Raw genomic sequence first — 20608 nt, forward strand, 5'->3', positions numbered from 1 at the left:
GAATCTGAAACAAAAGTTTACTATAAACATCTGAAAAAAGACAGAGCTTCTTACCTATTTTTTCTAGTTTGATCAACAGAATAGATCTGCTTTCTCAGCCAGCTTGTGGAAAGGAGGGAGAAAAAAGAAATAAATCTAAGAATTATAAAGAATATACAGCCAATGAAATTTCAAAATCCACAGACAAAACTCAATAGAAGTACTTAAAAGTCTTAAGATTCATTTCTTTTAGTAAAGCAAAAACATTTCTAGTGCAGCATCTAAGGATCCAGCCAGTTTTTTTAACCACACTTGTAAATATGTACTTTTCTGCTGCATTTTAAAGTCACGTAAACAACACAGGAAGGGGAAGGGTGGGCAGGACAGAAAAGAATGAGTAACCAGAAGCTGTAAAAATGTAAGAGGATAAAGTGAGCCAAAACTTCAGCTAATCTAAACTGGAGTAACTCCATAAAGTCAGTGATTTCTGCCAGATTTATCTTTGAGCTGCTGGCTTAGATATCTGTTAGATGCATAAAAATTAAAAACTAGAGGGAAGGGAGAGGGGGTTTAGACAATTTTAAGGAAAATCGTCATCACAGTGCATGTCAGTTTTAGATGCACAGTAAAATACTATTAGTTGCATCAATAGTAACTACGTACATATATACACACAATTTTGACCTAAAGGATGAATGCACTGCTAAGCTGATCTTCAGCCTCAATAGGAATTACTCTTGTCTGACAACATCAGTGTCAAAGCCACAGTTTGGTCAGGGAGCAAGCAAGGGCAGAGCATATCCTCACAACAAGTAACAGCAGTGGCCACAAACAAAAATGCCAGCAGTGATGAAAAGCAATGGGGTATCACTGAAACCTTGTCAACAGAACCGGCAATCTGAGCCTGAGCAGTTTCACGTGCAACATCCTCTGAAGATTAAGGGTGCAGTTTCACCTTCATATGGCTGACATTTGAATTTTCCAAGAAGCCAACACACAAACACCAGGTGTTCTTGTGATCTCATGAAGAGATTTTGTTTTGGGTGCACAGTACAAGGTGAAATACAAGTTCACATTAGTGTATGAAGCAGAGTGTGACTCTAGAGCACGTATGTAGCAAAATAGACGTTGAGAATTTCCATGTGATCTTTCAGTGTCATACACTAACTGGAGAGTGTTCTTAATGTAACTGGCAAGCACCACTTGCTGCACCTTAAAAATTTCATTCAGATTTTCCACTTTCAATTCCCAGTCTCACTAAGTGAAAACACATCCACGTACCTCTCTGTGATTGCAGGTGTGGGAGCACTCATGACCTCTTGATACAAGATATTCAAGCCACACAACCATTTATCAGTATCATCTTTAGAGTCAGCTGAAAAAAAAAATATACTATGGTAAACATCAAAACAAAATCAACACAAAATCAAGACAGAACTTGCTTATATAAACCCTAGTATACAAAGCTGCTGACTAACCTTCCTCTTTGATAAATTTCATTGCATAACTTCATGTTGCTACTAATAAAGCTAATAAAAAACAGCATAACTTGGGGGTAGGTAAGCTCTGACAAAAAAATACCTCATTTTACAAGATTTCTTATCAGAGCAGGAAAGTTTCAGGATTTCAGCAAAAACACTATAAAACTACTGCTGAGTTCCTGCAGTGACACAATCAAAATTCGTTTTCTTATCATCTGTCTCCAAAGCAGCAGAAGTCCAGGGCCTAGATCATAGCAACTTCAAGCACACAGGCAAAAGAACCCAGTACTGCTATAGCATAAAGCTGGTTCATTATATTCCCAGCAACCTACAACAAAATTGCAATATACTGGCTTTGACATAACCACCTCCTGTCTACCTTAACCATGCCTCTAAACACAGATTGTTCCAGACTAATCTGAGGCAAGAGGAACGGAAAGGGAGCAATGTACAAAACTGGTGTGGCTTATATAGAACATTTTAATACAAGTTAAAAAAGGCCTAAAATTTCTCACGTGCCTTAGCTAGAAGCCAGGTACATCTTCCTCCCAACCCTGCAAATTAGTAGATCACTGCTCTGTTTTGTTTAAAATTTAGTTTGTCTTTCCATTTCCCAAACCAGAAGAGTCCTTCTCATCATTTATCATGATTGCATTTGATGATTCTTCAACCCAACAGAAGCAAGATGAGGAACTGCCTGCTGGGCACAGCTTTCCCTAGGAAATACCAGCTAAGCTGAAAGAACCTTGCATGAGATGTGATCATTAAAGCCCTCAGCTGGGCAAAGTCCATTTGATTTAGCAGGCTGGCTCCAAAATTGCATGAAGGCATTCTTCAATTAAACCAGCTCTAAAAAATTATTTTCACACAAGAGCTGAGATCTTTTAACAGCCTTCAAAGCAAACCAGTTTCTCAAAAGGTGAAGATTACATTTCATTTAAACTTTCAAACAATGCTTTATCCCCCAAGGATGAAGCTGGAGCCCAGTCTCAGCTCCCCATGGAAATGTTTTTCAATTAGTTACAATTTCGGAAAGAACACCCACTACCACTGCCAAACCAATTCTTCTCCCAAGACAATTGTGCCCTTTATAATAGTTACCATTCCCTTCAACTAACAATTCTTTTATATTGTTTTAAGAACCCATGACAAAGCCCTTCCACAAGGAAAAGGATTTCCCCCTTAATTGAAAGTTATATCATGTTGTTCTGCAGTTCAGCATTACAGCAACATCTCATGGTACCAAGTGTTTCCAAAGTACTGGCAAAGGTGTGCTTTGAGAACTGCCATGGGGGAGGGACTGGGGGGGGCTGTCAGAGGAAATCCAGCTGAAGTCTCTGGTACAACTGCACGTAAACACAGCCACTTACTCAAAATTTTCACAGACTTCAGTCAACAATGGTAAAACTTATTTAAAGTTTAAAACCTCTAAGGACGGATTAATCACAAGCAGTCTTTCATTTTGAAAGCATTCAACTGCAAAAAATTTGTCTTCTAATACTGCAATCTGTAGGAAATTCATTCCATAAATAATAAAAAAAATAAAAGCTCTCAGCATTAAAACACTTAAAAAGCACTCCCCTTTTCTCACATTAAGATTTTCCAATTAATAGTTTAAATGGATAAGCACGTTCCCGCTCAGGACAGAAAGAACTACGTCTCCAAGTAAATTGTCTGTATGGTTCTAAACCAACACCATTACAAACATTTTATAAAAGAAATCTCTTTGTAAATTCCACTAGTTTGAAACTGTATTCAGCCTGTACTGTAAGAATTTATATCCCTTTTTATTTCAAAATCTTTGGGCTTGTGACCCTGGATAATCTTGCCTGAAGTAAAAAGTGCCCCAATCCTTTCTATAGATACAGAATACAAATTCCTTTTGTTTCACACAGATCTCTTCATTTTCAATTTATCACCTTCCAATTCTATTTATGGTCCCATAGTACTTATTTAGAAGAGGTTTAGTATTATCAGGTGACATGCACACAAATAACTCAAACTAGAACTTCATTTTTCCAAATTAGTCTGCAATTGCTCATAGGTGATAGAAAAATTTCTCTGATACAGCTGCAGTCTCTAACTTTTTATGACTATTGTTTCCAAAACCATTTTGGCCAGACTGAAAGTGTCAGGACAATATTCTGGCCACAGTGAATAGCTGTCTTTAAAGAGGGCAATGTCACCTCTGCTCTTCAGTGCTGAAAATCTTACTGGAGATAGCTAACCAGCAAGTCTACCCTGCTAGAAAAGATCAGAAACGACACTCACACGACACACCATTTGAAAGTGAAACATTCCAAATGCAGCAGGTCACAGACAAGAAAACTGAATAAAAGGTCTGTCTCCAGATTTTAAGCATCTGGTGCACTCCTGAACCGTAGAAGTTAAAACCACAGTATTCTGTGCATTCCTGTTCCATCAATGTGTTTGACTTGTTCAATCAGTAGCTTTAAAGAAGAAAGGAAGAAGATAAAAGTACCTGCTAAACTTAAGGTGTTGAGGACAAACTGGGTACCATAAAAAATAGTAAAGCAGTGTTCTTCTCTCTGCCTTGCTTTGCAACGTTCAAAGTCCTTTGAATTCTTTCCCGGGCGAATTTCTTTTATTTCCATTAGATCCACTGAAAGGAAACAACATTCAGTCAGTACAAGCACAGAGCCTGAAATGGTAAGATGGATAACTCAAAGTATGCACATACATATTAAAAAAATATATATTTTTTTTTATATATATATATAAATATAAAAGCTTGCAGATCTGTATTGCAAAGGAAATGCAAATTGCACCAGCTTGCAATCCATAAATCCACAAGTAAATAGTAACAGACAATAGTAGAAAAGGTCCAGAAGAAGAAAAATAACCTGTCATATTTTTATTATTTCACTGTCACTGATTATCCATGGACAGCATGCATACACATGGCCCTTTGGGTCACAGAAAATGTGATTTCAAAAATAGCATTGACTCTAAGAAAGTAATTTCCAATTGCCATGACAATAGAACCTATGATTCTACCTTACCTACCTAAAAGTTACATATATCTTAGATAGCCAGCCAACCCTGTCAGCTAGTGCAATCACTGGTACTTTCAAGAAAAATATTTGCAGTAAGAATATAAAGAGAAAATCAAACTTAATAATTAAAATGTGAGTTTTCTCATGGTCAGCTCTGGAGAGATCTGTGTTATTTAACATAACCTGTTGTATCACTTTCACCTCGCTGCTCTCCAGAGAACACAGGTATGCACTGGAGCACAGCAGAATGGGAATGCTGGACAAGCACACACTTTCCCAAGTCAGCTGCCTTTTTTCAAACCCTTGCTACAGGGCCTGCAGAACAGGAGTGAGACAGCACTGAAATAGAAATATGTGTGCTCTCAAGATAAGATACTTATTAGAAAACTGAGGAAGTGGTTTTGCTCTGCCTGTGGACCAGAGACATAAACAGCTCTTTCCACTTCTGGACAGTCTTGACTTACGAGCTACAGAATGAAGAGTGAAGAAAAATATTTCATGGCTGCTCTTGAAATGTGTTTATCAGACCTAGCAAGATTCAAGGAAAACAGCTGAGGATTTCTGTCCATGCACTTAAGAATGCCACAATATAAACCCCCTGTTTTAAATGAGCACCTCATCAGTAACAGAAGACCATTAGTAACATAATGAAACAGCAGCTCTGCTGCAGCGGAGGGTGAGCTGAACAATGGCAAAGCTTCCACCTGTGTAATGTTGCATTTCTACGATGCCAACATGGATAGACAAACAGGGAAGTTCAGCAAGAAAATCCTGATAATTAATTCATCTTGGAACTTCTTATTCTCTGCAAAGTATCCCAGGCCAAACTTCTACCAGAAACTCCTTTCTCATAGTGATTAAACAACTTAACACTGCGAAAATGAGACCTCAAAGGTTAACCTGAACTAATCATAGGATACTAATCAAAATTTTTTCTTAAATTAATTTTTCCAAGCATCATTATTCTCAGGGTAGAGATTTTAATGTCTCAGCCTCCCTCTCAAACCATGAAAACATCTCCTAAGATCTGCATATCTGATTGGTCAAGACCCCTAAATTTAGATGCAAACTTCTAAAATAAATTCATGTTGTGCCTATAAATGACCAGGAACCAAAAGCCCTTAATAGTGACTCTGATCCCCTTACCATTCATAGTGTCACTTAGATCCCTAAAGATGTATTCAAATTAACATCCTAAACGTCACCATCTGAAAAAGTTGATCTTAACCCACCGATTTACATTAATATCAGCAGAGAAGAATCAGAATGCAGAGATAGAAACTACCCAAATAGAGAGGGGAGGAGATTGCAATGCTGCAGTAAATGGCATGGGACTGCACACCAGGCTGGCTCATTCTAGCCATTGGCAAGGGCCACCCCAGCCACCTCTTCTGCTTTCCCTTCACCCAACAAATCCCTGCTAAAAAACACAGTTTTAACTTCAAAGTGAATCACACCTTTCCTTTCAGACTCCTATAAATCCACACACATGAACAACAGAACAAAAGGCCCTCTCAAAGTACAAACTATCAGCAGCGATAAAAGAGATTTCACAACCTGCACTGCTGTTGTCATTTCCAGGGGCTCTTACCTCACACTGACCTGTGAAATAAGCACACAAACTTACCCAATGTCTCCCCTCAGTTACATGCACTCACTACAGTCCTTCTCCTTGCATTACAGCCTTTCAACTCCACCATCCCCTTCTCCTGCATGAACCTATGTGTATATACATAGACGCACAAGGATTTTTGTATGCACAGACATATTATGGCTTCTCCAACTGTTTTTTCAGAAAGAGTTTCACTATACCCTAATTGCTAAACATTCAGTAAACAAAGGAATGGTTCAGCAAGAGAACAAAATTGGGTGAGAGAAGGAAGAACACCTCAAATTCAAAATTTAACATCCCTGTTCTTTTCAGGCAACATATTCTATACAACCTACAAAATTCAGGCAAGAAATCATTATGTTTGCTTAGAAAATAAAAGAAACAGGTACAAAACACAGGTTTTATTAAACATTCTTTAGATTTTTATAGAAATAAAGATATAATACATATTATAGTTTCAGAAAATGAATGGAAACTACCTGTATGTATTTTAATGACATTTCGTAATGTTGGTTAGGATGTATTACTCTACATTGTTGAAAGAAAAAACAATGTAGAGAATCAAAGGGAGAAAAGAGAAATATAAACACCAAGCATTAATTCTGGTCTTGCTCTAAGCTCTGTGTCCTCCACAGGTAGTCTGGAGTCAGCTGGCACCCTCCATGTGATGCCCACTAACTCCAGAATGGCTGATTCCAACCATACCAAGAAAGTAGCAGACCAGGAAAAGCTGCAACATGTTTCAGACTCAGATTAGTAAATCAGCTGTACCAATTTAGCTGTTACGCAGTTACTGTGAACTTTTTATAGCACAATCTGTCACTGAACAATTAAAATGTAATTTCATACCTATTCCAGAATGCAGGCACAGCACCTCAGACACTCTATCTTTGTACTGCTTTGAAGTACTGGAGCTTTCCTCCTTCTCAATCCCACATGCAAATTGCAGAGCCATATCCTGCCCTGGCTTCACAGACACATATTCCTGGGGCCTGATACACCCAAAAAAACCACAGACCTGGACACCTGCACCTCGCAGAGTCAAATCAAATCCAATACATTGCAGGTGCAACTTCCACAAGAAAGGTGAAAGAAGATTAAAACATTTCTCAAGGAAACATGAATCAAAGTATGCCCTGTAGAGAAATTGACTCACATCCAGCAAGACAAGGAGAGTGACCCCCCAGCACAGCCAGTCCCCAGCCAAACAGTTCGCAGAAGTCTAGTGCCACTCTAAAACCCACAATTAGTTTACATTTCATCCATTCCTTTATGTGATTATTTCCGCAGGTCGAAAGGATCTCCTTAGCAGCCTCATCAGTCATGGATTGATTCTGACACCTCCCTCAAGTGGCTCTTTAAGGAGACCAGACTCCAAGGCACTTTCAATTACCATCCTGTCTCAGACCCTGATCTGGCTGTGCATTCGAGGCAGTTCAGAGCCTGAAGCTGCCGAACTTCAGCTCCTGCTGCTGTGTGTTGTTTGGCAAATCAGTGAATTCAATGGATCATTACACTACTACACAGATATGTTCCTGAGACTGCACAGATTAATTGCTCAGTGCCTTCCAGGACACCTGCCAGAGCTCTTTATTGCCATGAACTTAACAATAAACTTTTGATCCTCAACATCTCCACTGATCTCCATTCAAATAACCTGGCAGCACTGGTCATGTTCAGTCACACACTTGCAGGTACAAATTCCTGTTACATTTCCTTCAGTCACACTTGGAGGTAGAGGGTAAAACAGAACCTGTGTTTCACTACAGCAGGTGCCCTGCAAGTTGAGTGGAAGACATCATACAAGATAACCAAAGGTAGAAAACTATGTCAAGAGAAAAACAGCAAAAAAAAAACATTACACTGTTATACACAACACTGTGCTACTCATTCCAGGAGAGAACAACCAGCTATTTAAAGGGCAAAGTTCTATCTCTGTCTGCCACATGGTCACCCACCACCCACCTCTGGGTGGGAACACAACCACCCACCACCTGAACAGACAGGTGGGTTAGGGAACAGATCCTGTTGAAAACCAGCCAGTGCCAGCAGCAGAGAACCTTCTGTGAGCTGGAAGTGCCCACCTAAGTTCACTGGAGTGTTTGCAAGAACACCTTTGGTCAAGGCAGGTAATGTTACACTGGAACATCAGGCTGATTGTATATAAGTGCATGGGTCATAAAAACCTTAGAGGCTGTCAACCTATCAAGGTACCCTTGAGAGAAAAGTCTAGATTAATAGTGTAGAAGTTTACCTGAATCTGTCACAATGGACTACAGAGTTCTGTAAGATAACATTCAAAGCTCTAATTCCCCGGGAGTTTTTCAGTGTCTGTGGCTATAAATGGTGCTTGGATCAGAGCTCAGTCATGTACTTAATGAAGGAAAAGAAAAAGCCTTCAGAGAGATTCAGAGGAGGCTTAGAGTCAGAAATCATGCTGTGAGCATTATTTCAGTAAGTCTCAAGAAGGCTTAAGTGAAACCACTGGCAATGTTTTGAAGAAGAAAATAAGGGATTCTGATCACCCAGGCTGTGTGGGCCAAGACATGGGATGGCTATTCTGTCTATGAATGTAATTGCATTTCATGTGTATATATGTATAGCAACATCCACACTCAGAACCAGCTTTTTTTTCCAACAATTTGCATTACAAAATATTCCAAAGTAGGTTCATTTTAGAAAGGCAGAAACTGCCCACTGCAACAGAGGCTGTGTTCAAGTGAGTGCCCAGTGAATGAAGAAAGCTTTTAGTATCTTTTTGCAAATGCACTTCATAGTAGCTAGTGAGGACAATGGCTCTGCTCTCACTTCTGCAGAATTAAATATTAACTACACAAGGTGTGTATTAACAGCCTCTTTTATTCAGAGCAGCAATGAAACACAAATAACACGTGACTCTAGAGGGAACAAGGTGAGGCTTCTGTAGGAGGACAAAGTCACAAGAAAGCAGAAATGTCCTGCAGCATGGCCGTCCAGATGTGGTAGGGAAAGTAATTCAGCTCATATAAACACATGTTTACTGAGACAGTCAGCGGCCCAAGGAAGTCATTACAGAGAAGCCAGAAAACTTCTGAAAGCATAGTTACAAGGATGAAACATGAGAAACAGTGTGGTACACCTTGAGAAAGCACCCGTGACCACCTTTCCAAGGGGTCCTCTGGGGATTTAGCTCAGTGACTGACATCAGGTTTAGAGAAGTGCACCTTTTAAACCCACAGGGTTTTACATAATCAGGTCACACAGAGCTGTCATGTACAGTAACAACAAATTACTACTAAATTCATAACTTCTCACTGGATTGCTCAGTAGAGCACCATGTTACAGTGCTTCCCAGTTTGAGCTCTGAATTCACAGGGCTGTACACCTGGCTACTGTTTTCATATTAAAAATTAAAGGGCACCTCCACAAAATGACATAATAGGGCAAAATTTACATATGTGCCCATAAAAGTTACCATTCTGCTCCATGCAACAAAACAAAACAAAAATGTTGGCATATAAACCTGACTTCGGGGAAAAGATGGAGTACCTACATCTCACACTCACTTTGATCAACCAATTAAGGGGTGCTCAGGTCTGTGCAGCTCATTCCATCCCCGTTTCACTGGCTGGCCGTGGCAGGAAGTCTGCTCATTTAAGTTAGCATCAGACATTGCGGAACTGAGCTGCTAGAGGGAAGACATTGTTTGAAAAGAGCTAGAGGCTACACATGTTCATTTTTTCATTTGACCACAGAAACCAAGCTCCATGTACTCAGCTGAAGACTTACACAAAGATCCCCTGGCTAACAACTGAAATACAGCCATTTCAAAACACAAAAAAAAGGTGAATTTTAATGTTCCTTTGTGAAGCTACTCCACAAAGAGCAAGAAGTAGATTGACATTTGCAATGACATAACTGTTCTTTAACAGATTCAGAATACAGAAAGCAAATGACAGAATGGAGACTCAGGGTTTTCAATATGAGTTTATTTATTACTTTAAGTCTGGAACAGTAAGGAAATTCAGACAAAGAAATTCTGCTAGCAGTAAGGAAAACAAAGGTCACTACTAGAAATCAGCAAGATTAAGTCTAATATTCAAGACAAACAAAGCACTCATTTCACACTCCTCAGCAGGATATGTAGATGCTCATCACTTCTCCCAGAGAGGTACAGATCTGTAAATGTTTATACCATCTTCTCCAATGGGGAAAAAAAAAAAGTTTTCCACCACAGAAGACATTTACATTGACATTAAAATTCTACTAAATAAATTACTCAGCTGTTTAACACATAGGAAAAAAAAAAAAAATCAATGTTTAAGAATGTGAGCCACATGCATGAACACTCTCTTAGGTATTAGTTTTTGAAGTTCCCCAATGTATCTGACAGCCAAAAGGATGTATAGCATCAAAATTTGCTCTCTTTGGCAGGTCATTTTAGCAAAGATTTTAAAAGCAAAATTATCAAAATTTAATTTCAAGGCAAAGATGCTGCTGGATAAAGTTCACAAAATAAAACAACAAAGATAAAAAACCCTTGTTAGGTAGACCAGCACTGCCTGTGGCAACACACAGAAAACTGCCATTACATTAAATTACAGATCCCTGCATTTCCCTTCACCCTGTCAATTGAATGTGGCCTGATCTGGTGCTGATATCTACATGACCCTATTTCAGATGCACTGCTTCTATAACAAGCTTTGATCACTAAATATCCAGGTGCAACATTTGGCAGAAACTAGTGATTCCTGCTTGGCAGTGTAACACAGTCTGAAAGCACAGGGCAATCAGAGACTGAGAAAAAACAGTGCAGATCTCACAGGTTCTAATTTTACTTTTAACATTAATTTACTAAGTCTGGTTTTAGTTTCCACACTCCCTTTCTTAACATACCTGCGAAACATAAAAATTCAACTTCGTTTTATGTTTGGGTTTTCTAATCATGTTCTAGAGGACAAATTCTGTAAAATCTTCTCTTTTCAGCAGAGAAGAAAATCTCAAGTGAACTTAACACTTGATAAACCTTTTCTGTAGGTTAAATGAAAAATCAGTACTGCTAAATGACTTTGAGATGGCAAATGTATTTAGAAAATGGTCATTTTGTTCTACAGACTCTGGGAAAGTATTACATATAAAACTAGAGAAGTGAGACAATGTGAAATAAGCAGTTCACATTAATTCTAAAATAACATGTTATGCATTGTCAAACATGGGTTTCTGTTATAAATGAAAAAAAGATACAAGATAGTCCTATTGCATTAATGAAGGTCTGGGCTGCAGAAAATAGAAATGGTTACTATTGTTGTACTGTGGTGTGTCACAAGCATCAAAGCTTCAATTTAAGTATAGCCTTTATTCCTCTGCTTCATAATTTTGCAATTGCATCAACCCGAGGTCTGCACCTCTGCCACTCCCCAACCCAGGTACTTCATCCTCTGAGAAAGTTTTCAGAATAAATTAATACTAACGTATCTCTTCCTTTTCTCTTTCAACCTTACCTACACCCTGACCTCTCAGTCTGCATACAGAAACAGCAGTTGCACAGCTGGTATTTAACTTTTTCTAAACATGGCCCTCTGATGCTTTAAACCTATTTTTTGTTATGAGCTTGCACAACTAAATTGTCACTAGTTATTTTTAGTCTGGAGTCTTTTGCAATAAATAAAAAATGAAAAAAACAGGTGACCTCTCTTTTCCAAAAATTCAGGGATTAAAATATGGTTTATTTCATTTTGCAAAACCAGGTCACCTCTTCGTGTGGAAAAAAAAAAAAAAAAAACATTCCTAGGTATTCAAAAACAGAGAAATCATCTTCTGTCCTCAAACAGAATCTTCCCTGAAATGAGCATGCTTGCATTACATCCTTGCACATTCAAGGACGGCACCACAGATTTCTGAGAGTATAAATTCTCCTGGCTGTGAATCATTGCTTCACTCAAGGGATTCTTGGAAGATTCTGCAGAAACTCACACATTTTCCAGTGACTAATCCAACTCTAGTCACCGTGAACTTTCCCTTAATAATTGTCCTGAAAGCACTTTGCATCTGAGAAAGAATGAAATATCCACAACGGATCAGCTTCCTGAAGATTTACACCTTGCCACCTGCTTGCTCTACAAGCTGAAATGTCATAATTTTGGGCCCTAATTTATTCATGTGCATATAAATGCTATACGAGAGTTTGTGAGGCCTTATTTGGGAGTTCTGGAATGTCCTCTCAGACAGCAAACCCCGGGTATCAGCCACACAGACGTGTGTCTTAGCAGAGTCCTGGAAAATCCTGCCCACCCTTGGCCACCTCTTCCTTCCCCTCTGCCTGTCCCTGCTGTCCCAGTGGGTACAACACACCCCCACGGTGTGGCCAGCCTGGGACAGTCTGAAGTGGGGAGAGCCAACCCTGGGGGTGTGTGACCCAATGCCCTCACCCAGACCCACGCACAGCTCTAAAGTTTAAACGCACAATAAAAATACACAGCAGAATCATAAGGAGGGAACACACTGCAACCAATCATGCTGGCAAGTCACAGCTTCACAATCATCTACCCAGTATGCATGGATTAGTTTCTGCAAGAAAAGGGCCCATTACAAATTAAACAAGCAAATCAAATCTCTCTGTACAAGGAAACCAAACTTTCCTTCTCTCAAGCAAAAATAAGTTCATTCTCTCAAATGCCTGTCTGGGTAGACAGGTGAGACTAACTTTGGAATTTAACTGCTTAATGCTAGGCTGTGAAAACATCTCCTCAAACTTATTTCACACACAGTCAGAATTACAGTGCCTCTTGATCTACTGTTAGCATATCCTTCTCTAAAGGACACAACCAACCTGTGTTCTTTCATTTAGGGGAAAATACAGAGGCTTCTCTCCAGTTCCTTTTCGTTAGAAATTCCTCTTGTATATGGCAACTCAAGTCTTTCAAAAGGTCAATGTAAAGTCTCCAGTACTTGGACACTGTGTGATCTGAACCACGCAATGAAGACAGAGATTGTTTAAACCAGATTTCCTACCCTTTGTAAATCCTCACTTCTTACCACACCAAAGACCTGGATCTAAAAAGAGTTTTCTGAAGTTTCTCATCCAGAGAAACACATCTGCACTGAGCAGGAAATAGCCTTAATTTTAGCAACTCTTTCACTCTATTCTAAACAGAAATGCTGGCAGGTTTTTAACAAAAGGGACCTTTTTATGAGCAATGCAATTTAAAATACACAATAGTGCCACTTTTGGGCCCATGGGGTTGTGTAAATATTTATATAAGCATTGTTAATCCTACATCTCTCCCTTGCCCAGGTCAATTTATTCCAGAATAAGAGTAGCTGCCTTTTTGTTATTGTGAGGCTTAACTTAAATCACTTCCAAAATAGTATTAACCAAACTTGAAAAAGGTCGTTGTAATAAGTATAATCAAGTCTGGCTTAGAGGAATTTGAGTGTTCTTCAAACATTTACAGTCCATCAGCAATAAAATCAGCACTATGACATCCATAATTCCCAATATTATGAGGGCAATTAGGGAGGGGAAAAAAAACCATTTTTTTCTTGATCTCCAAAGAGAGAGTATTAAAGTATAAAAGTTGCACTCCATTATCTATTAGCAGCCTATTTTTGTGTCCAAAAAGGTAAAGAACTCTCCTCATTATCTGATTTAGAACCACAAACCCATAGCAGATGCAAACATCGAGTTTTCTGCCTTCTGTAAAAAGCAGTTGCCAAACTTGAGTTAAAATAGCACACACGGAACAGGAAACCATCTTAACTTTCCCACTCGTACTGAATATTAATTCTTTTTGGACTGACGTACATGCAAATAGCAACCATTAAGATCACATCATGAATATTAGGTTTTGTACAGCATAAGAGTATTGTAATTATATATTATAAATATATTATAATACATTATAATACTTGAGATGGTAATTTTCTGTCCTCAACCACTTTAAAAAAAAAAAAAAGTGGGTTTTATTTGTCGCAAAGTCAACACATTCCACCAGCATATATTTGGGGTCATTCATATACACATCCATATTCAAGAGACTAGTCCATTCAATTATCAAATAGGAAAGCTTCAAACCCATCATTTTTCCACTTTTCAAGCAAAAAGAAAGCCTGAGTCTCAGTCAAAAGAAGCAACAGCAACATACGAATAACTAACTAAATAAATAAAATACTTCCTTCCTCTTCAGCAAACACACTGTCAGCAAGTTAAAACTGCAGTGACTGTCATTTCGAGCAGACCAGATATGGTTCATGGTGAATTGGAACAACCGTTCATATCATATTCTGGAACAATACCTGCAAAATACCTGCAAAATAGCTCGTTGGGGCAGATTCATTGCTTTTTAAGACAATGAAACAATATTTTGCATATTTGTGTTTTAGACTAGGGCATATTTTTAGACCTAAAGTTCCCATCGTTAAACATGTCACTGAAGTGTTGCTCAATTAAAAAGATGCTACAGTACTACAATTTTTTGTGGAGAGGCAGATGGCTTTTGGGTAACTCACAGGTCTGGAGCAATATTCCCTGTTCTAGCAATGACTGCCTATGGATCTAGAAGCCAAGTCATCACCCTGCTAGATCATCCAGGTTTAAGAGTCAAATTACAATATTCACCTTTTTTAAAATCCATGCATAGAGCAAACTAGTTGATTTATCACCACAAACACACATCACCCCCAGGAAGCTTTGATACAAGGTGATTACAAGACAGTACTGAAAAAGTTGACCCCAACATGGAATGCACAGTCTGTTCAGCTTTAAATTTGTCCCCTCTGGGCAAAAGTCTACAAGACTTCAACTACACAGTCAGAGATTGGTTTGGCCAGAGGGCTCTGAGGTCTCCTTCCCCCACTGAGTGGTCATTTTCTGATATGTTTTAATCTTACTGCTCTGTAAACCCCAGGCTTTATTTGCTGAACAATATTCAAGCACTGCTCTCATAACTGAATTCTACATGCCCTCTCAGGACTTCTTTTTTGGCACAGTACCAGCAATGCACTTGTACTTGCATTCATCATTATAGGAAAGGATAATTACCCTCATTTGTCACATAAGAAACTGGGACAATGAAAGATTATGATCTAGAGTACCTGTTAATTAGGGTGTCCAGACCTGTTAGCTTTTTCCCAGAATACTGAATATGATCGCATTTTCACCACCAAGGATAAAACCATCCTCCCAGACAACCACTCTTTATTTCCACTATATCACATTTCCAGCTGCAGACCCAGTCTCCACAAGGAATGAGACAGGAATCAATGGAAACAGTAGCAGACATTGAATACCTGTAAGTCAGGAGCATGAAGAGAAACTGCTCAGACAATCCCAAAATCATGCAAATTCTCAGTGCCTATCTTTCACAGCCTTACAGACCAATGGGTGTTTAACTTACCGTGTATTTACCAAAAAAAAACCAAAACCTTCTAGAAATCCACACTTCAACATACCAATAAATGATTCTGGCATTTCAGAAAAACTATTCAATTCCTTTATTGAGGACAAACACTACTTAGCAGCTGTAGAGCAAAATCATGCTCACAGTAATTAAAAAAAAGTTACCATATAATCATATGCAAGCACTGTAATTACATTACACCACCCTGAGCTGCACAAATCACAGAAAGCCCAGGCTGAGCTTTCTTGGCATCAGCTGTGTTTATAAGAACTGAGGATTAGTCTCACTTTATTCTTCTATTCTAGTTTTTGCAGCCCTATCTAGCCTTACACTCCCCTTCTATTTCCTGACCTTGTTATAAATAGTGGGTTTAGTCAGTTCCAGTATCAACTAAAGACACAATACCAGCTCAGGGCCTTGAAACCATCTCATCTCACAGCTTCGTCCTCCTAAGTCATCGGTACTTGCCAATAATGGTCTTAAATAATAATTTCTATAATGAGAGAGCAAATGCCCCAAGAATACCAAAATGTGAATTCAGTTCCCCTGTATTTGAAGGTGTTTGGTTGGTTCTTTTTTCTTTTCGGAGAGACAAGTGGTAAAGAATAATTACTCGCTTGAATTTATAAGACATAATGATGGAAAACAGTCTGTCAATTCAGAGAACACAAACACCACCATATTCAAAGATAAAAACTTTGAAAAGAAGGCTAAAAAGCATGTTAATCATATTTAAGTAATGTTAGATACCTAAATAATGAGCTACAGAAGATTCTTCATCTACATTGCAACCATTCAAAAAATTCTCAGCAAATTACCAAACTCATTCAGCCAAAAGCTTTATAATGTTAACAAAGGCTTGTTAAATTAATATTTGACAAGTACATCAATTTATTAGTAACTCCAAGTTCAGGTACACGTTGCAAATACTCACAGAAACCTTCAATCTTGTCAGCTGTCTTGCTCCATGCTACCTGCCTGGTTTCCATTATGACTTGAATAGTCCTCCTTTCTGGGCTGCTCTTCTTAAGACTGAATATTGTCATAACAGTTCCCAGTTCCAAGGTCCTTTTGATCTGGCTTTTCTCATACTCAGGCAGCACTCCATAGTCTATATTCTTTCTGGGCATTTTTTCTTTTTAATCAAACTTCTATGGTCTTCAGTGTCCTGAAGAGAAAAAATATTAGAAAGAAAAGGGAGAAAATTAAATATTTAAAACAGCATTTTCATTTCTTTAAAGATCACATTTATGTAGTTAGATACCTAGCAGAGACTCCTGCCCATGCAAATGCAAGGCAGGTACAAGGCCAACATTAACCCTTGCTGGTTTATCCTGAAAGAAGGTACAAACAGCCTTCACAGAGGGCAGTTCCAGCAACACCAGCTTGTGTAAAATCTTGCACTGTATTAGAATTTAAACCTGGATGAGACCTACATGAGAATGTGAACCAGGTAACTGTCCTTTTGAGAACTGTAATGAGGGGAAACCATGAGTAATACAAACACTGAAGTGCTGGCTACATCTAAAAAGTCTCAGTTTGTGCACTTTTAAAACTTCATGACTCTGTTTCTCCTACACAGCCTACTTTTTCTTACCCACATGTTGGGTGGCAGATATTTGTGTGCATACACTTGGGACACATCTTGGCACAAAACAGTCAAAAGAGGGATATGTACAGAGGAGCTCTCACAAATATTAGCACATTTCTGTGCTCTCTGGTCTCCCACATCACTGCATCAAACAGCTAATTTATGAGCCTGATTACTCCTCAGTGAGATTACTTACAAACAGAATGCTCTGCAACCTGCTCTTTCACCCACAAATCAGTATCATTGTCACACAAGTCGCAGGGGTTGCTACCACACAGCTCTCAGCCATCCCCCTTAACCTCATCCCTGAGCAGGACAGGTTTAAAGAAGCTCTGTGCATGCAGCCACCAGCCACAGCGTCTCCTCTGCTTCTCTTCCTCTCTCCTCAGACCACTGCTCTCCATCACAAAAGCGGTTTCAGTTTCCGTGTTCATGGCTAATTTGACCGTGGCACTTCTCGCTTCCCCTTCATAAGTTCTGCCAGCCATCGCCTCCTCACCCCGTGTCACTGTCTCCTGATTGCTCTTTGCCGCTCCCTCTCATTAATGTCACTAAATTGCCTTGTAACATTGTGTCACGAGTTGGACAGCTGGGGAATTCTCTCTGACTTTGAAGCTGTCCGGTGCAGTCTTTCCAATCCCTTTTTGAATTCTACCACTTCAATAAACACTTTTTTTTGGGAAGTTAACAGAGAAGCTGCAACAGTCCCTTCTTACCTCCAGGGTGGCCTCTTCTGCACTGCCCACCATGAGCCTGAAGTGCTCTACAGCAAGAACGATCTCACTCCATTATACACGTTATTTGGTGGTTTATATTGGCGTGTTACAGTAATAAGAAAATGGAGTATTCTTTCCTTATATTACTGAAAAAATACATGTACCCCAATCCCACAACTAGGAGGAAGTGAACAACTTTGGAGTATCGTAAGCAATGGCAGATTTATATTTTTTTAGCCGTAATGTAGCTGATCCTTTTAGACTGCCTGAAGATAATCAGATAATCATTTAAATTATGACAGGCTTGCACCTAAAAAGACAGCCATGGTCATCTTACCTTGCTACAATGATTTGTAATAACAAGAAATGAAAGGAGGGAAAAAATAAAAAATAAAATTAAAATCTTTGAACAGTGTCTGTTTTCTGACAAAAAAAATAGAAACTCTGTCTTTTCACTTTGCTCTTGTCCTTAAGAATCATAATAAAACAAATATGCTATCATTTAGGTCAAGGTTTAAGCATTTGAGCAACACTACACTGAACAATAAAAAACTGAACTTTTAAATGAGTATAGTTTTTCAAGAGGTCATAAAAGAATATACATCTGCTCTGCCTTTTGCAGCACAAGGTACAGCTGTTGAATGAAATATTTAGAACAACAAGAAAAGAAGTTTCTAAATACAGCTGTTTAATAAAAGGCAATGCAGCGGGGGTTTTGAGAGATAAGTCCCTTAGTACGAAGGAACTGCCTCTCAGAGGTGGCTTCTTAAACAGTTTCTGCTGGATATAATACACTGGACTTCCCCTTTTAAAGGAGCTCTTTCTCCCGAAACCAGAGAAAACGGTGGATTTAATCTAACTTAACTCCTAAATCATAAGCCGTTTTGACTTAAGGTGGAAAGAATATTGCAGTATTTGATCAACCTAACTGACCACTCCCAGGCTGTTTTGGCTACCTGCTCCAGTTTAAGAATAACATCACAGAGAGCTGCCTAACTGCAAAAGAACTAACAGAAGCTCTCGGCATTAGACCTTCAAATATTAGTTTTCTTACACTCACCCACAGGTGCCCCTCAGCCTTTCTCTACACCCATCACTGCACAGCTATTTGACTTAACAATCTTTCTACCCAGCAGCAGAATTCTGTGATGACCTTCATCACCCCATTACCTGGATGCCTCTAACCCAGCAGAGTGTGAACTACAAGATACTGTGTGTAACAGAAGCATCACTGTTCTTTTGCTGCAAAATTATTACCCCTAAGTCAGAAAGATCCCGCATCACTTACAGGACTCAGCAAGTGAGTTAATAATCATCAAAACATGCCACAAGCTCTAGCTTAGACATAGACATGACTCTTTCCCTTTGACTGTAGGAATTTTAGGAGCTAAATTTTGGTGTCCTGTATCATATGCAGAACTCGAATCACTTGTTACTGTTTGTGTAAGACCTGTTCTGATGGGTTTTAATTGAAAAGCCTGACTGATTTGGACTAAAAAGTCTAAAAGACACACTGCAAGTAACCAACTGGACATGGACAGGAAAACAACCTAAATTCTATTTAATCTATCCTGTCTATTTAGTTTTACTTCAGACTTCCACACACAAACCCTTCATAGCGGCAGATCCATGTACAGCTCATAACTCTCTTAGCAATAACACAGAGAGAAAAAACTATAGAAAAGGCAAGCTATAAATGTACAAGCTAGCAAAGAATATCGGGGATAACCACTGATGAATCCATAGTCTGTTATAATTTCAACCATATGACACAGCAGGTGCTTTCTACAGAAAGTTAACCAAGAAGCACAACCCAAAGTTTGCCTCCAGCCAATTTCTAAATTTTCCCATTGCAAAAGGGTTGCTGCACCCTCTGCCCTGAGCTCTGCCTTTGGATTTAGGACATCACCTCGCCAGATGGATACCCACCAGTGATACCGGCGCAGTACCACAGCACTAATAATTAATAACCACCGATGCACGGCCCTTGCGACGCAGCTGCCGCCCGCAGAACCCTGCAGCCTGGCGGGGCGAGCAGGGGAGCGGAACCGCCGCAAAACAGTGCCCACCTGCGCCGGCCAGGCCGGGCCCTCAGCCCAGGCAGGGCCGCGCACGGCTGGGCTGCTGTCAGGCACTCGCCACACCGCCAAGGTTTCCTTCCTTCTTCTCCGTCAGGCTGGGCTGCGGCGGGGCCCGGCCAGACACAAGGTGTGGGGTCTTCAGGCAGCCCCCAGACTTCCTTGTCCCCTCCAACCTAAATGCCCACCGCCCCCCTGGCACGGCTGCCCCTGAGCCCTCGCTGCACCTTGGCCCTCTCCCGCACCCCGCGCATCCCCCGCCTGCCCTCCCCAGAGCCTCCCTCACGCGGGACTCGCCGCCCCGCCCCAGCCCCGCGGCACCTGCTGCCGCTGCCGAGCCGCCCCTCCCCGCCGCGGGCACCTCCGCGCCGCGGGCCGCCCTCACCTGCACGGCGGCGGGGGCTCCGGGCGGCGGCGGGGCAGTGCCGGCGCTGCCGCTCCCGTCCCGCGGCGCCTCTCGGGGCTCCGCTTCTGCCGTCACCGGGAAGGGGCGGCGCCACGTGACCCCGCGGCCACCCCGGGCGCCCATGGCGCGGGCTCCCCTCAGCCCGGGGCACCGGCCCTGCCCTCCCGCGCCCCGATCAGCGCCGAAGCGGGGCCGGGGCTCCTCGGGGTTCCTCGCCCCGTCCCTCCCTCCGCCCCCCCCGGGGCTGCTGTCGAGGCGAGGTCCCGGCTGCCGCTGTCGCCGCAGGGCCCCGTCCCCACAGCCGCCCCCTGAGGCGCCGTGTCCCCTCTGCCAGGGCGGGCTGGCCCGCCC

General features: G+C 40.6%; 1 protein-coding gene across 3 annotated transcripts in view; it reads right to left on the bottom strand.

Annotated features, from left to right (window-relative positions):
* The window catches only part of PLCG2 (phospholipase C gamma 2), a 56801-nt gene extending 36489 nt beyond the window's left edge, over positions 1-20312 (bottom strand). Inside the window, exons 1-5 of one of the 3 annotated variants that reach the window (XM_039558366.1) lie at positions 20237-20312; positions 16401-16634; positions 3943-4083; positions 1261-1354; positions 55-102 (exon numbers count right to left, since the gene is read on the bottom strand). In XM_039558366.1, the coding sequence (XP_039414300.1) occupies positions 55-102; positions 1261-1354; positions 3943-4083; positions 16401-16596 (479 nt within the window). In that variant the 5' untranslated portion in view covers positions 16597-16634; positions 20237-20312. Of the gene's footprint in view, positions 1-54; positions 103-1260; positions 1355-3942; positions 4084-15161; positions 15357-16400; positions 16635-20236 lie in introns of those variants that run through there. The other 2 variants (XM_019288298.3, XM_019288299.3) reach the window with 2 other exon arrangements.
* Between the last annotated feature and the right edge of the window lie 296 nt (positions 20313-20608).

Source organism: Corvus cornix, chromosome 11 (genome assembly GCF_000738735.6).
Source record: "Corvus cornix cornix isolate S_Up_H32 chromosome 11, ASM73873v5, whole genome shotgun sequence".
Classification (NCBI taxonomy): domain Eukaryota; kingdom Metazoa; phylum Chordata; class Aves; order Passeriformes; family Corvidae; genus Corvus; species Corvus cornix.